The following is an 18465-nucleotide window of genomic DNA, read 5'->3' on the forward strand; positions in this document are numbered from 1 at the left end:
TAACAATGTGGAGAGCTTGCTAAGCTCTTCCAGAGACACATACTAAGTAGGCACATTTTCTATGATGATGCTTGACAAGCCAAACAGAAGCAGCTTCACTCTGACAGCTAACTTTGGCTAGTTAGAAATGCAGAACTTTTGGAGCAAGGTAGTATGTTCAGTCTCCATGTCATTTTGTTTTCTTAGATGGAGGCTGCTGCTAAGCACAGTTGTGAGTCTGACCTTTTTGCAGCAATTTTTAATGTCTTGTGTGCCTCGCTTGCTTATACGCTTTATTTTCAGGGTCTAGACCCTGCATATTGAGAACACTTGCTATTGTTTCTAATTTAGCTGTTAAGTCTGTTAGATGCTGACCTGTTTGCACCCTGCAGCTACAGTCATCTGTACAGTGAACTGGCTCAATTACAAATTGCTTTCTTGTGATGCTAATGAAAGATTATTCAGTGCTTTCTGCTATTTAATGTCAAAAGCTTAATATTGCATTGTGATAGTATTTAGATGACAGCCCAAGTAAGTAGTCAAAAGTACTAAGAAAAGTAAAATCCTATACATATTTTCACCAGTCTGGATTTTACCCTACATCTAAAACTGAAGTGTCTTGCTTTCTGGTATGTTTTTGAGGACTGATTTAGAAAAATTATGATAATTGAAACCTGCCCTTGGAAGTACCTTTCTACCAAACCTGTGTCGTAGGTTACCTGATAGGCTAAGTGTAGTGTCTTTGTAATTAAAGAAGTATAGAATGCTCTGCAGAATCAGTGTGAATAGTACTCAAATGTTCATGCTAAGGCTTAGTTGTTGTGTAACTTATACCACTCTATTTGTTTCCAGTTGGTCAGTTTCACAAGACAGATAAGAAAATGGCCTGAAAGCTTTGATAAAGTGCTGCTGCTCTGCTTTGGTTGCAGAGATGCATAGGATGACCTAAGTTCTGACACACTTTTTATGGGTTGTGAAGTGAGTGCTAACACAGGTGGAAGGAAGTAGTTTCTCTTTGCAAAACAAATAGTATTCAAAAAGGGGATATTGTGGCAACAAAAGCAAACCCATGGTCATTATGAATTACTGGTCTTAGCTACTTATGGCGCTGTGAAATTCTTGGTAAACCTGTGATAACTTGGATTCTTGTGTGATTATGCAGACGAACTATTTTTAAAGTACTCTGAGATCCCTTGCTTTAATAGCATCTCCAATTGGTTGTGAAATAGTCATATCATCATAATTATAAGAAAATGTCTGTGTATTCAGTTGTTGCGTAGATATGATTGGCTTGACTTGTTTTGAAGGTATTTACTCTTCACAGTTGTATTTCAGAGCTGCCATGAAGGGGACTGATTAGGATAGCATATAGTAACCAAAAGTATAGGAGAACATACAGTGAGAAACAAGGACGACTGAATTTTATCTCACAGTATGAAAAAAACAAACACACACTTGTTTGTACAGGTAGCTATGATATCTACTTCCACAATGTGGGAAAAAATTGCTTTCCTGAAATGGTATATAGGAAATGAATACACCAAAGCACTACCTGATCTGTCAGTATGTACTTATTGGATACAGGTTGTAGAGTTTAAACACATCTTGATTTATTGTAAAAGAGCAGATTTATCCAAAGCAGTGAAACTGAGATTGGATACTCTTAGTTTTTATTATTGGGAGCATTTAATTTTAGAAGTTTTATTTTCATTTTTTTAAAAAGAGTTGCTTTCACATGAGAGAACTGAGGTGTTCCTGCTCTTTGCTCTTTTTACAGTAGAGTATGTTCTTTATACAGGAAGGGGTATCCATGGGCCCATAACTGCAGCATAACTATTTCTTTTGTTAACAGCTACATCGGAGCCTATTAATATTGGTCTGCGATGAAGGCTTGCTACCAAGAGATGTAGTTAGCTTTCTCTAACCCCTTCAGAGAGGAGTGCTATCTCCTCAGTACAGCCTAACAGAGTGAGGCCATAGTAAAGAAAAGCTGCCAAGAAACATATCTGGGTGTCTTGTTTAGCAAAATTTTTGCAAGACATGGGATTAGTTTTAGTTCATTTTTAGTTTGATATTGCACCACCTACACTTGAAATTCAACCCTCAGTATTTACTAAGAGACAGGTTAAGATGCACATACTGTAGTTTCTAGGTGTGTTTGATTTAAAACAAAATTCTAAAATTGAAGTACTAAAGCAAACTTGCACAATAAGCTTAATCTCTCTTTTTTAAATCTACCTACCAATCTTTTGCTTTTGTGTGGTCTTACAGCTAAGGTTATTATCCTGGTTTCAGCTAGAATAAAGTTCATTTTCTTCTAGTAGGTGGTGTAGTGCTGTGTTTTGGATTTAGGGTAAGAATGATGTTTATAACACACTGATGTTTTAGTTGTTGCTAAGCAGTATTTATAGTAAGTCAAGGACTTTTCAGTTTCTTGTACTCCCCTGCCAGCGGAGGTTGAGAGTGCATAAGAAGCTGGGAGGGGACACAGCAAGGGCAGCTGACCCAAACAAGCCAAAGGGGTATTCCACACCATATGATATCATGCCCAATATATAAACTGGGGAGATTTGCCTGGGGGACAGCGAGGTTCAGGGATTGACTGAGCATCAGGCAGTGGGTGGTGAGCAATTTTGTATTGTGCATCACTTTTTTTTGCATGTTCTATTATTATTATGGTGGCTCTCTCAATCCCCATTACCATTGTCCATGTCCATGCACTGCCCGGCCTCTCACTCCCATGCACACAGCCCAACTGCCAAGAATAACAGTACACTATTGTGGCCTGAATGAAGTCATGCCGCCGCTGAGTGCTGCCATGTCTGACATGCTAGAATGTCAGTATGAATTGGAGTCAAAGATGGCCAAGTGGTACGCCGTGACTGATACTGCTAATTCTTTTTTCTCAATCCTACTGGCAGCAGAGTGCTGGCCACAGTTTGCTTTTACTTGGAGGAACGTACAGTATACTTGGAATTGACTGCCCCAGGGGTGGAAACATAACCCCTCACTAGGTGCCAAAAAGGACCCAAAAAGGTCATGGTTTAACTTCAGCTGGAATTTAAGCACCACACAGCTGGTCACTCACTCCACCTCTGCAACCAGATGAGGGAGAGAATTAGAAAGAAAAAGTAGAACTTGTGAGTTGAGATAAAGACAGCTTAATAGAACAGAAAAGGAAGGGAAAAGAATTATAATAATGTTTAACAGAAATGGTAGATCATGATAAAAAGCTCTGCAGACCTTTATTAAAAGGGATTTTAAAAGATGATTTTACAAAAAATAAGAAAACTCGTCTGCATAGTGAAGTTGACTCATATCTGTAATAAAGTAAGCTCATGTGCTCTAAATAAAGGGAATTGCCTGCTGTGTAGATGCTATTCCAAAATAATTGCTCTGTTTTGCAATTATTCTGGAATAAATCTCCACTTACTGTCCACCTGCAGACCCAGTATTGGTCATTTTACTCCATATACACCTATGAAATCTCTTAGACCAATGGTATTATCATAGCAAACCTTCTACCTTAATTTCAGCCTGGTGAAGTTCCAACAACAGTACCTGTTCTGGTATAGTAAGGGCATGTAATCTATTTATTGTCACACTTTCACAAAAGAAGCATTTGAGTTACAGCTGCAGGAAGCAGATTTTATAAAGGTGTTTATGTACTGGAAAGGAGGATTTTTAAAATAAAGTTTAGGTGATTAATCTTCTCTGAAAATGATGTGATGCTTCAGCAGAGGACACTCTGTTCTGTTCTTGTCTGCATCTTACAACAATTAAATGCATTTACAGGTATGCCCCCTGGTTCCCAGTGTAGCTATATGTTACCCCTGTGGCAGCCTCATATTGCACACAAAATTCAGTGAGATGCCTCCAGCTATGTAGAACTTCATGTCAGACAAGACTGGCAGTGTTCTGAACAGCTGGAAGACCTTGTGAGAAGAAGCATTAGCCAATCTTAACTGTAAAGAAAAACTACCATCTTCAGCCTAGTATCCTACTTATTTCCATCTTTTACTGTATAGTGGAACAATAAAATTCATGTGGATTTGATTTTCCTACCTTGGGTTTGTGATACGGTAAGACTATAAGGCGATCAGATTAGTTCATTAGGACTGGGCAACAGGGGTTTTTTTCCCTCCTTTTTTTCTCCTATTCAAGAGATTAAAGTATACACATTTGTGGAATCTGAGAAAGCTTGTTCACCAGCTCACACTGTTTAATTAGCAGGAGTTCATTTCTGTTGAGTTTTGGTGGTAGGCATGCAGGGGCAGCTAAGTGGGTTGGGTGGACTTCTGTCATCAAGTTGTTATTAATGGAAGGTAACAGCTTTATATGACAAACATTAATTGCACAGGATCAAAGTTCTTAAATAATTTCATTATACTTAATACAGTTTTTGCAGGGTTGTTGCTTCCTTTTCATATCTGTATGAATTCCTAGCTTTTTTCTTTTTTGTATACTTTGGCTATACTTATTGCCAAGCATAGAGGTATATGCTACATTTCTAAATAATTTAGAGTAAATGAGTAAAAATGTGCTTGGGAGAGCTGATTTCAGCCACTGTGTCAAGTCTTGTATTTTGTACTCATCTATTTATCACATTATTTGGAGACTGACCAAACTTTGTCTTAAAGGTGTTCTTGTTTATGCTGGAATCATGGTGTAGAACTTTACTCTTCCTCTTAATAGCCTTCTTTTAGTTTATATAATAAATGAATCCACAGGCAGTTTTTATCTTCTGGCAGCATTTTGCTTCTGACCGTTTCCTTTAGCTTAAATCATATAGTATTAATTTCAAGACTTAGACAACTGCAGTCTAAAAATACAGTGAGATGGCAAATATAAAACAAGGAAAAGAGCTAAGGGCATTACAATGATGATTTTTTTTTTTTCCCTTTTAAGAAAGACTGTTTTCCAGACTGGTGACCCTAGTAGTCCTTGTATGTGCCTCTTCTAGTTTGTATCTGTATCTTGCATATAAGCATTCCATTTTCCAGAATACCCCAAAGGGTCTGTACCCTGTTCTGTTTAACCAGCTGTGCTTGTAAGGTGGTGCTTGGTTTATATTGAGGTGGGGCAAAACATATTAGGTGACAGGGCAGACAAACAGAAAACCACTTTAAGGTCAACAAAACCAGAGTGGCTTCCCAATTCTGGACTATACTAGCAAGAAAGAAAAACACCAGAACAGCAGTTAGCCTGCCGAAGAGACTAATGCTGAGGATGCAGTTTCATAAATAAGGCAGAGCCAATCATGTTTGCTGGTATGAAAAAGTGTATGCAGCCCCGCTTCCTTCCCACTGCTCTAGCTGCACGGTTTTGCACTGTGCTGTCCTTAGTATCTGTCTGACTCCATTGCAAACCGGTTCAGCTTGCGAAGCTACTGTGAAGTTGTTCTGCTGCGTTGACTTACAAACTTTTTGCAAGACCTTACATGAGGTGGGGGTGACCCTTCCTGTGTCAGTAAGCTGTTAGACTAGCTTATCTTGGAAGGGTATCAGAAATTGTGGCATTAGTTTAAAACCAGTCTTTACACAAATGGATATGGGTGGTGAAAATAGTAATTTCTTTTAAGGCAGGAGAAGAGCATTTTGATGGCAGTATTCTGTCTCTCACAGATACTTCTGTTACACTGATTAATGGTGGTAGGGAAGTTTATCTACATTTATGACTCTTGTCTCAGAAGGCCAATGGTTGAGTTAGGCAGCTTTACAGTAAAACTAGCTACAAGAAGGAAGTAGCTAAAAATTGCTCAGTTTGTTTGGTTTTTTTGTTTGTTTTGTTTTCAGTGAAGGGAGCAATCTCACCCCTGCTCATCATTATCCTGACTTCAGATTTAAGACGTATGCACCTCTTGCCTTCCGCTACTTCAGAGAACTTTTTGGTATCAAGCCTGATGATTACTTGGTAAGAGCTTGAAGTTTTCCTTTGACTTACAAATTATTATAATGTATACTAGTTTCATAGTGACAGAAGGGAATGCTTTAATGGTGTTCAAATGGGTAGTAAATTTTTTATGTGAAGTGGCTTATAACTAGTGAATATTTTTAGTGTTTTATGAAAAAATTAATTCTTCATGTTGGAGATAATGCCTATAAAAACCTGCCTTGTTAATTGACTACAGTAATGAGTATTACTGCTCATTCAGGTCATTGTTTCTAGAGAAGTTATAATCAGTACTTGTGTAACTTCTACCAATTCAGTTCTAATAAAGTGCTTCTGTGTTATCTGCATTATTTATTCACTTCATCAAATAAGTGTTTGCAAATGTTTCATCTAGCCTTGAGAAAAGTGGGTGACAGGCTAAGAGAAACATTTTGGAGTATCCGCTTTGTTCTCTGTATTTTATAGTTTGAAGACTTACTCATTCTCATTATTCAACTCTTAGGTGAGAAAAAAAGTGATGCATTTACTGCCATCATAAAAGCAAGCTTTATTTGGTACGACCACTTTGTGCACTGCCAGGGATGAGGATCCACAATTTTATGTCTGTAATTTTGCTTTTGGAAGGGTGATGTGAAATCAGAGAGCTGGATTGTTGTTTAGATATTTGCCTCATGTCCAGTTTGTCTCATGCCAGTACACCAAACAAATCAGAGTCCCAGTACAAATTAGCAATTTTCTATGTCAGAGTTTTATTGTTAAGGTCTTTTGAATGAGTTTTTAGATCTTTTTGTTCCATTATGGATAACTGTTTAAAACAAAAGAATTTGAAAGAGCTTGAATTATTAAAAAAGAAAAATTGATTAAATGATGCTGAAACATTACTTAATATATTACTTCATGGACTTCTATTATGTTCAAGTGTGTTATAAAGGTTTTTTTCCTTCTTGGACAATGAGCCTAAAAGCAAACCTTAGTGGTTTTACTTTTATTTAGGTTGAATGTGGGAGTCTGGTTTTAATTCTTTTGTACTATGCATGGACTAGCCCTCATGACAATAGTTATATATGGAAATAGATAATTTCTTTGAATTATAGATGTTAGTAGCAGGAAAGTGCAGTTGGGTTGGAGTTTTGTAAATCATAGAATTATAGAATGGTTTGGGTTGGAAAGGACCTTAAAGATCTTCTAGTTCCACCCCCCTCTGCCATGGGCAGGGACACCTTTCACTAGACCAGGTTGCTCAGAGCTCCATCCAACCTGGCCTTGAACACTGCCAGGGAGGGGGCAGCTACAGCTTCTCTGAGAAACCTGTTTCAGTGTCTCACCACCCTTACAGTGAAGAATTTTTTCTTGCTATCTAATCTAATTCTACCCTCTTTCAGGTTAAAGCCATTACCCTTTGTCCTAACACTATATGCCCTTGTAAAAAGTCCCTCTCCAGCCTTCCTGTAGGCCCATTTAGGTACTGGAAGGCTGCTATAACGTGTCCTTGGAGTCTTCTCTTCTCCAGGATTAATAACCCCAACTCTCTCAGCCTGTCTTCATAGGAGAGGTGCTCCATTCCCCTGATAGTCTTTGTGGACCTCCCCTGGATTTGCTTGAGCAGGTCCATGTCCTCCTTTATGTTGGGGACTCCAGAGCTGAACACAGTGCTCCAGGTGGGGTCTCATGAGAAGCAAGAGTAGAGGGGGGAGTATCACCTCCTTCCACCTTCTGGTTGTGCTTCTCTTGATGCAGCCCAGGATTTGGTTGGCTTTCTGGGCTGCAAATGCACATGCTGGGTCATGTTGAGCTTCTTGTCAGCCAGCACCCCCAGGTCCCCCAGAAGTCTGGTTTCAATCCATTCTCTGCCCAGCCTGTATTTGTGCCACTCATCAAAGCTCTCCGCTCAGACATTGAGCCATTGACTGTAACTCTTTGAGTACGACCACCCAGCCAGTTCCTTATCCGCCAAGTGGAATCATCCATCAAATACATGTCTCTGCAATTTAGAAACAAGGATGTCATGTGGGACAGTGTCAAATGCTTTGCGCAAGTCCAGGTAGATGATGTTGGTTGCTCTTCCCATTACCCACCAGTGCTGTAACCCAATCATGGAAGGCCATCAAGTTTGTCAGGTGTGATTTGCCCTAAGTGAAGCCATATTGGCTGTCACCAGTCACCTCCTTGTTTTCCATGTGCCCTAGCATAGTTTTCAAGAGGATCTGTTCTATGATCTCACCTGGTACAGAGTTGAGACTGACAGCTGGTAGAATTAAATTGTCTCTGGAAACCTCATGGATTACTGGCATTTCACAGGGAAATTTCTTGAGTGTAGAGTACTTAATTGTCAGGGACTTGGGAATTTTCTTACTTTCAGTTTCAATTAGGCTTTCAGAAGTGTCCAGTCAAAATTAGCTGTGCTCTTTGTATAGCAGCGCTTGGTGGGTTGACTTTCATTTTACAGGAATGAACTCAAGTGTAAAATGACAAGCAGACGGTGTAGGTTAGTAACTTGTTCTTATTCTATACTGTTTTATAGACCTTTAATGTTTTGGGTAATAGGTTTCAAATGCTTACAGCAATGGCAATTACTCATAAAACTGTTTTGGCAAGAAAAGTGCAGGGGTTGCAGTACAACTGCTGATTTGTTCTGAAGGTTTGTAGTATTACTGACCAGTATTGCTCTTCTATGTGTAGACAATTGCAACTGACAGTATTAATAGGAAAGATCTCTTGTATTAATTGGATCTCAGTGAACTGGAGTAGTTTCATAGCATGCAAAAGTCTCTTAAAAATTGCAATCATGGGAAAAGCCTCAGCTGGAGGCTGAAAATGCATTAAGGCAGTGGTTTGAGTCCATAGGATGCATGCTTCTTTAGTTCAAGTGCTCACAAAAGAACATACTAGATTTTCTTGTATTGCTTTTCTTTGCTATCACTACCCACTGAAATCAATGGCAAGACTACAGTTGAATTTGATGAAAGCTGGTTTCAACAAACTCCTTCTTCTTGTGGAATTGCTCAACTCATCTCAGGCAATGACGTAACAAACCAGGTATTTGTTACTAAAACAGTTATTCCTTTTGTTCTGAGAAGACCAGAAGACATACTGCACTGCTAAGAATAATACCGTCATGCTTACACTACTCACAGTTCACATCCTGTGTAATTTTGTTTCTTTCAAAGACTGAAGCCTTAAAATATTGGACTGTACAGTAAATCTCCAGGTGTGTAAAATTGATGTTATATAACAAAAGAAAACAGTATGTGAATGAAATTTTAATTATACTATATTTTAAATGAGCTCTTGAGTTTAATATAAACAGATTTTTCCATGTTTTTGAGCTTAATGTCTCCTCCATTTAGTTTGAATGAAGCATGAGGTGTGAATATATGGATAATATTAGCTTCTGTGTGAGATCTGATTCTACTAGTAAGGAATACTCCTTGGTGTCTTTTTCAGAGTTAATGTGATCATAAGTTTAATGTCTCCCTGTGGAAGAGAAAGCCTGTATAAGCATCCAAAATAATGGTTCTGCAAAACCAAATTTTTCCTACTTACTGGCATTTAGTTTTTCTGTTTCAAGCAGTTTTCAATCAGAAAACTATATTAGCAATGATATTGAGATTATTATTCTAATGGTCTCAATCCTAGTGTCACAGAAGAGGACTTTCTTATTTTTATATAGTGAAAAACCTCTGCTCCTAGTGTGTTTGTCTAATATCTGTCTGTACCCGTTTCATAAATGGCTGTGAAAAGTGAATGGTTGCAGTGAAAATGTCATCTTAAGGCTTCTGATGCAGTGTGGAATGCTGATGGTGTGAAGATCGACTCCCTGCACTGCAACCACTTGCTTCACTCCAAGGAAAGTTCAGTTGTTGCAGTGGGACATAACACTTAGCTGCCAACTGCTGTTCTACAGTTGTATGGCATGTCCTAGGCAAAGTGGAGTATAACTGTCCTGCAAACTTCAGCCAACTGACTGTGACCCAGCTTGCTGTACAGTAGTAGAGCTACTGCAGTTGAAGATCAAAGAATAAGCTCCATGATTCTGTTTGCCTATTTGAATGTGCAGTTCTTTGTAATAAATTTCTGTTTGAGTAACACGTTACTGAAACTCATGGCAGTGAAAAACAATTTTTTTTTTCTTCCAGTACTCAATCTGCAGTGAGCCTTTAATTGAATTATCCAACCCAGGTGCCAGTGGGTCCTTATTCTTTGTGACTAGTGATGATGAATTCATCATCAAAACAGTTCAACACAAAGAGGCTGAGTTTCTGCAGAAGCTGTTGCCGGGTTATTACATGGTAAGTAATCGAAGACTATATTTTACCTGTATTTTTCCTGTTTCGTGTCACGTTTCTGAAGATTCAGTTTCATTTGTAACCTTTTAATCTTTTATTGGCTTTATCCATATTTTTCATAATATTTTGGACATTTTTTACCTGTCTTTCAGCTTTGTACCCCACATCCCCATCAGAAAGAATAGATATAAATTGAGAATATATTTAAGATAATAATTGCTGTTCTTTTAGCATTCGAGATGAAGCTGAATGTCATCTTCTGATTTGATACTAAACTGCTTGTAATAAGCTAGTAACAAAAAAAGGTTTCTAAATTTCTAATTAGGTTTTTTTTTTCTCCATTTTGTGTTTGTCCACCCTTTTCATTTCACTCAGAGTGGACAAAGAAACTGGATCAGTCAGTTTCACTTTTGGTTTTGGATTACTTCTAATTTCCATTTCTCATATATTAAAACAGTGATGTAAAAATATTTTTATCCATATAATTTGTTCAAAACTTAATTTTACATGGAGCTTTTTGAGTGCTAATGCTAAGCTGATTGTATTGTCTTATGTGTGTCAGTCATCAGAAAGGGAAACCATTGATCCAAAGTAGGTAGAGCTTAATTCTTTTTTTTTTTTTTTTAAAAAAAAAAAAGACAAAACCCACTCATACATATGAACAGACATTCTTCTGGGTAGTATGCAGGACTTCAGAGTATTAGAGCCGTGGCTGACTTTCTTTGCTTTCATAAGTAAACACTTGAAAAGTTACCCTCTCACTTGCACTAAAAATGAGAAATATTGTCCTTATTACACAAAAGTAACATGAATTCAATGTTTGTTTAAAAAAAGTTATGTGCTGACAGCATCAAAAAGAGCAGTGGTGGTCGGTACTTTTTTGTTGTTGTTGTTTATAATAATAATAATAATAATGATAATCAGCTCAGCATAAGTTTGAGTTATTACAAGCAAATATAATGCCACTTTGCTTTGTTTTTCAGAACTTTATTCTCACTGCTACTGTATGCAGGGGTTTCCAAAGCATAAAACTGTGATTATTTCCTGAGAAAGTACTTTCTTCCTGTAGTAGTAAGTTGTGACTTAGTAATCAATTAAGACTTGGAATAGTTTTCCCCCTTTTATTTTTTCATGCTAAAAAATGAGGGTAGTTGTATTCAGAAGGAGGGTTTTCACTCTCACCTCTCTTATCCCCTCTTAATTTTTTGCCTGTTGTGAAATTTGGATTATTTCAAACTCTTCTGTTCTGATGATCAGTCGTGGCTCTGTAACGACCTCATACTCCTGTGGAGACAACTTTGTCATTTGGCAGTAGCCCTCAATGTAAAAAGCCTCATAGAGACATAGGTTCTGTTTTTCAGAATCCAAGTCAAGGTAATAAGAACTACATTTTACCCAAACTCCTTCCAGCAGGTGGAACACAAAGGTTGTTCAGGTCAGAATAAAATTTAATCTTTGGAATGCTTTTAGGTTTGGCATAGTCTGCTCTCATGGGATGTGAGAAAGTGAAACCTGACATAAATGCAGTTACTGCTCTGTTCTTTGTCTGTATGAATTCCTGGCAAAAAGCAGTGCTGATGGTAGCCTTCTGAAATACAGACCCACAAAGAAAATCAACTTGTCAAAGAAACTGTACTGCATAAGAAAACATGCACAGTTTTACTGATGTTTGTTAATGTCCTTTGGTATTAAAAAATACACTCTCTTAAGCATGGAAGTTTATTGAAAATAGACATATATAACAATATCTCTTTTGTTTTAGAATCTGAACCAGAATCCAAGGACTCTTCTACCCAAATTTTATGGACTGTACTGCGTTCAGTCAGGAGGCATTAATATTAGAATTGTTGTAATGAACAATGTTTTACCACGAGCCTTGAAAATGCATTTCATGTACGACTTGAAAGGCTCCACATACAAACGGAGAGCATCGAGAAAAGAGAGGGAGAAGTCCAACCCTACATTCAAAGACTTGGATTTCTTGCAAGACATACATGAAGGGTTGTATTTTGACTCTGAAACACACAGCGCACTAATGAAAACACTACAGCGGGATTGTCGAGTGAGTAAAATTACTGTTTAAACGTCTGTGTTCATATCTGTTCTAGATTTACTTCAGCAGAACGGAGGATGGGATGTGGCTCTGTATGTTGTTTAATCTCCATTCCTTTCCCATGCAATTTAATAAGAAAAAACTATAGATGTCACAGCACTGATGCAGCCCGTACTTTAGTGAAGCTGTTGGGATCTGAGATCATAGAATGGAATATTCTGAGTTGGAAGGGATCTAGAAGAGTTGTTGAATCCAAATCCAGACTCCATACAGGGCAGTCTAAAAGTTAAACCATTTATGTAAGAGTATTGTCCAAATACTTACTGAACACCAGCAGGCTTGGGGCCATCACCACTTTCCTGGGGAACTTGTCCCGGTGCTTGACCACCCTCTCACTGAAGAACTTTCTCCTAATACCCAGCCTGAAGTTCCCTGATGCAGCTTTAAGCCATTTGCTCACATCCTATCACCAGGCACCAGAAATGTACACCACCCTTTCCGCCCTCCTCATGAGGAAGTTGTAGACAGCAGTGAGGTCACCTCTCAGTCTCCTTTTCTCTAAGCTGAACAAACTTGTTACCATCCTTTGGACACATACTAGTATTTTTATATCCTCCTTATGCTGTGAAGCACAAAACTACATGCAATACTTTGATGCAAGGCTGCACCAATGCTGAGTATAGTAGAACAATCACTTCGTTCAACCACTTGTCTATGCTGAGCTTAACACACCCCAGGATACAGTTGACCATTTTGGCCAGGGGAACATTGCTGACTTGTTGAGCTTACCACCCAGCACAACCCCCAGATCTCTTTCTGCAGGACTCTACATCCAGGATTACACTGACTCATCTGTTGAAATACAGATCAATATAGGAAAGTAGTCCAGTGAAAGCTTTTTTTTAATACTTGTTCTTGCTTTCCATTAATTTGGACATTTTAATTCCTTTTTTCCTGAGGCACCATAAATAGCCCTGTGGTACCATTGTTAGATATGACAAACTGTGTAGAGCTGCAAGCTCAGTCCTGCTATGGTAAGTCTACCTCTTAGTTAACAAGAGCTAGGAAACTGAATGGAGGAGGTGTGTCTAGTGGCAGCAATCTTATTTCTGGAGCAAAGTAATTTCTTCCTCAGCTGAAAGGTAGTGCTTAATGTCCACATAACATTTTCAAGGCAGGAGAAGGATATCTGCCATTGTCCTTTGAGAGGACCTTGGTGAATGGAATTGGTGCCTCTTGTGGACAGGGAGCATTATTGTGAAATGGAATTTTTTCTGTAGCAAAGGTAAGAAAATATAAAGTAGAAAAAAGGGGAGTTATCCAGGTCTCTCAGTTTCACAAGATTCACGGGGTTTGTGGAAAGATATATATATATATATATATTAAAAAGTCAACTGGCATAATTTTTCTATTCAGGTAACTTTTACTCTGTTGTAAAACAAAGGGAGCAGACACTATTACGTTTCACGTAGCTGAATTTATTCAACAGATGAGATTGAATCTGGCTACCTGCCTTGTACTACTACCTTTAGAAATCCTAGAGATACTCCATCCATTTGGAGAAAAGATATGTCAGTTTTGCCACTGCTTTTTTCTGCGCATATGGTATTTGGATGGCTACTTAATGTGAATGTTAAGCGACCTAGATCTTCAGGGCTTCAAAACTTGTAATCTCTTTTTGCTTTTAATTCCAAAGTAAGAAAGATAGTGTAGGCACTGGAATTAAAAGTTCATTAAAGAAAGGAAGTTTTTGATCTTCCCAATATTTCAGGACTAAGTAATTCTCTTCTGTGTTGCTTAAATTTGAATTGTACTTTCATTGTTCATACCTGCAATCAGAATCAGTAAGCAATGTTTTTTTTCCCTACATCTTTAGTATAAACATTCCCAGCTGGTAGCCCCTCTCCTCCTTAAGCTCCATTACTAAGTGTAGAACTTGCTGGTGATGACAAGGCAGTGGGGACCTGCTATGATCTGTGTCTGTTGTCACTGTATCACCTGCCCCATTCAGCAGTGGGCCCACATTTTCCTTGGTCAGCCTTTTACCACTAATAACAGCAGTAGAAGCTCTTCTTTGTGCCCTTGACATCCCTTGCAAGTCTCAATTCTCTCCAAGCTTTGGCTTCCTTTACAATAATTGTCATCCCTACATGCCCAGGCAGTGTTTCTCAATTCCTCCTTTGTAGCCTGTCTGTCCTCTACCATTCTGTATGCTGCTTTTCACATTCAGGATGGGCTGTGGCTTCTTTGCTTAGCTGAGCTGGCCTCCTGATACTTCCCAGCTGACACACAGTTCTCTCCCCAGGGAAAGGTATTAGGAGGTACAGCAGTGGTGGACTACTGCTAGAGTATCAGTTCTTACCTGTCACACCTTCCTGCAGCTCTGATGAGGAGGGGCATGATCTACTTGATTAGAGGATGGAGCTATCATCAGCTGCTAGCCACTCCAGATTGTCTGCTTTTGGATGGGTACAGAGTGTGATAGCATTCTTCAGCTCCTGCATCCCCTGCTTATGTTCACAATCTAAGTGATGGGGTCTGAAAGCTCTGCTCACAGATCATTTCACACTTTTGCACCTTAGCTAAACCACAGAGTGTAACATTACAGTGTCTTAAATAATAGTAAGTAATAGTAAGTAATATTCCTGAGTTTATCATACATACAATGCACATAATTGAAAATTTCAACTAGCTTTCCAATTCTAGACTCTTGCTGAGACTTACTATAACTGTCTTAACTTTGCCAGCAGGCACTATCATAGTTACTGGGGTGGGTGGTGGCGGGGGTGGAGCCAGAGGACACACTACAGGCAAACGGTACTACAAGTAAATAATTTGGCTTGCATGAATAGCTTTCCTAAAAATCTTTGCTCTGAAGCCTTATTCACCTCAGAGTGCTTTAATTAGTAAAGCCAGTGGGCCCATATTTTGTATAATGGTTAAGTACTGAGAATGTTGAAATGTAGTTTCAATAGCTGTGATTTATTTTTAGTAATCATGCTGTTAGCTACTCTGATCATTGTATAAAATTATGAATTATTAAAGAACAGAGCAGATTCTCCAATTTCCAAATAAAATTAATCCTGTAAATATTAACAGAAACTGTTCTGCTCATGAATGAGCCCAAGAATTAAAAGTTTTATGGCACATAAGTACCAAGTGAAAAAAAAAAATAGTAGACATAGTAGACAAATAGTAGACAAATAGTAGACAAAAAATTAAAGACAGTTTAAAGTGCATTCAGGGATCTCTCTTTTCCTTAAAGGTGCAGAAAATTAAACTGCACATCAAACCTAGCTGCTGTTGTGTTTTGTTATAAGTACCTAATCCTGCAGAAATTGTTTCTGTGTTGAGGAATACTTATGTGGGGCAAAACATAAGCTATGGCACTAAATGATGTATTAGGTACAAGTAACATTAGCACAATTTTGCATGAGAAAGGCTAGAAATTAATCAATAGTTTTATTCTATTTTTCATAGTTGATATGGAATCAAAGTAAAACTAGGCATCCATTATTATTTATTTGATCTTTACTGGAGCTTTTAAGCAGTTTAATAAATACAGATTACCTCTGTTCTAGGTAGAAAGCATGGGAAAGACACCATGCTACAAGGAATTCACAGTCCAAACACACAAGTAACAGTTTGTCTTTGATCATCTCACTTTTAAGGTAGAGTTTTATAGAGGTACCTGTCAAAAATTATTGTAGGAAAGGTACACCAGCACATCTCATCAGAATATGGTCCAGTGGTTTGATTATGAAAACATTCTTACTATCTTCCCTGTAATCCCTTAAAGTACAGAAGAAGTGGTAAATGCTTATTAAAAATAAAAAAGAAAGGGGTCCCTTTTAAAACTGATGCTGTCATGGTTCACACAGAGATCTTAGTCTACAAACTGTTTCTCATCTAGTTACCTAATAAAGCATGTTAATATAACTTTAAACAGGAAACAGGAGTTTCAGGAGTTTCAGGAGGATAGATAAGCACAGGATTCTGTATTTGTAAATCTTTGCTTCACACGCTCACACAGATACAGTATGTTCTTGAAATGTCAACTAGTCATATGCAGGAATCTGGGGCATTATATTAAAAATAGCCTGGTTGTCTTTTTCCCTTTCTATCTGCTGTTGAATCCAAGAGAAAACAAAATTGAAAAGAACTAAAAGGAGGAGTACATGTAAATGCAGTTAGCTCTAGTAACTGGACAAATGGAAGAAAAATTTCCAAGTATTGTTCCTCTTGTTCTTTACTTTGCTGTTACTGTCTCCACAGTAAGATGTTTACCTACATGCACTCAGATAACCTCTTTTTGTCAGTCAGTGGTCAATTCCCTGTATTTCTCATTCCTCTTGCATAACACTTCTTCATGTATATAAATATCAGAGATGAAAAAACTATCTAAAAAATCAAGCAGTATTTATTTGTCCTACAATTTGTGATAAAATTCCCCAGCCAAATTGCAAAGAAGTAATATTCTGAAAACTGAAGATGTTCCCTGCTTATTTAAAAAAGTGAGCCACAGTTTAAAAGAGCACTAGTGATCTCCATTTGTTACTTAAGGATGACTTTTTTTCTTAATGAAGCATATTTAAGAGCTGACATATAAACTCAAAACAAGTTCTTTTCATTTAACTTGGTGACCTTAGGGATCCTGTGACACCTGGCACATTTAAAACTATATTAACAATTATTGTTTTATACAAACAGGCAAGGCAACTGACTGTACAACTAGATAATTTTATCTGGCAGTAAGTAAGTAGATTTTCTGTCTCAATAAGAAGAGTATTTTTTGAGCTATCAGTTGAAGTGTTAATGACCTACAAGCAGGCAAAGTATGCTTGTTAAATGATTTCTTGTTGAGTATATCTGTTCCAATTTATTAAGTTTCTTCTCTCTGTAAATACAGCTATTACTGAGATTCAAATCATCTTTGCTGTTTCCTTCTTCATTTCTTTCCTTAAGCCATGTCTTACTGCAGATAAGAAACCAAAACCTTTCCTGACAAATTGTTTGACTCGGTGTTGTTCCCTCTGTGGCAGAACACTTAATTTTAATAGTGTATTTTTGCATTAAAAAATCAGGAGAATGATTACAAGCCTTATAGGAGTATTGTCAGAATTACTTAGCTAATATCTTCACACTATCTGGAGGATTAAAGTTTGTGAACACCTTTTTTGTATGGTGGTCAGAATAGGAGTTCAAGTCTTGGGGTGGTTTGTTTGTTTTTCTTTCTTACTGCTTAATTTTTTTTCAGGACGTGAGGGACAAAATGCATTGCTGCTAAGACTTCCAAGTAGAATTAGAAAGCAAAATAATTCAGTTTTTATTCTTATGAGATTTCCCTTCTGATAATTTTAAATGGAAATTGAGTTTATTTAATCCAAAATTGCACTTTACCAGAATTATTATTTAGTTTGTGCAATACTGTTACGGTTTCTGTTTTGGCTTTGTTTGGTTGGGTTTTTTTTCCTTTTTCAGAAGGAAGCAATTCTGTAGCAATGGTTGGAAATTATCCTGTTGCTGGAAAAACAAAAGGCATAGTTACCTACATTTGTAAGAATTTCATGCAAGTGTTGAGGAATGTTCTAAACAAAAGTATGTGATTACCCATTTTTTATTTGTAAGTTAACCTTAGAACAATTAATATTTATCTTGATACCTGTATTGCAAAATATCTGTTACAGAAGCAATGACAATCCAGTTGTCACCAGGCGGTTTTTAAGAACAATAAAACAATTTCAAGGTGTTTTTACTAACGCGAATTGAATGGCTCTTTAGAGTCTGCATTTTTCCTTTATTATATTATCAAAGAACACTATAGACTTTTCTAAGGATATCATATTTTGAAAGTGGCATTAATGGCCTGACTAACAGAGATGCCTGTAAAGACAAGGAAATCCAAAGTTGAAGGCAGAGAGGGTTGTATCCCTTGAGCTTCAGGTCTGAGTATTATTTTCTTCACTGCTGTTTTAGCCAGTTGCTGCAGAAATCTCAAGCGTTATTGGCATGAACATGTATCTGTTTTGTGTGGAAGCAACATTGACAGAGACCTTGTATGATCAAATTTATTCACTGGATTTTTTAAAACCCTTAGTAGTGGTGGTGGTTTGTTGCTTTTCTTGTCTTTTTTCTACTACAGAGGGTCTACACAGATTATTCTTTACCCCAGATAATTTCAGTGACCCATTCTGCACCATGTCCTTATAAACAGTAGTGTCAGCCCAACTTGAAGGAGTTCTGAACTGCAGCATA

At 37.6% G+C, this 18465-nt stretch overlaps 1 protein-coding gene across 1 annotated transcript in view; it reads left to right on the forward strand.

Annotated features, from left to right (window-relative positions):
• PIP5K1B (phosphatidylinositol-4-phosphate 5-kinase type 1 beta) overlaps positions 1–18465 on the forward strand; it is a 78848-nt gene that overhangs the window by 22272 nt on the left and 38111 nt on the right. Inside the window, exons 4-6 of the mRNA XM_026866348.1 lie at positions 5775–5892; positions 10008–10160; positions 11920–12219. Of these exons, the coding sequence (XP_026722149.1) occupies positions 5775–5892; positions 10008–10160; positions 11920–12219 (571 nt within the window). The remainder of the gene's footprint in view (positions 1–5774; positions 5893–10007; positions 10161–11919; positions 12220–18465) is intronic.

This window comes from Athene cunicularia (assembly GCF_003259725.1).
Source record: "Athene cunicularia isolate RWA chromosome Z unlocalized genomic scaffold, athCun1 chrZ_part2, whole genome shotgun sequence".
NCBI lineage: Eukaryota > Metazoa > Chordata > Aves > Strigiformes > Strigidae > Athene > Athene cunicularia.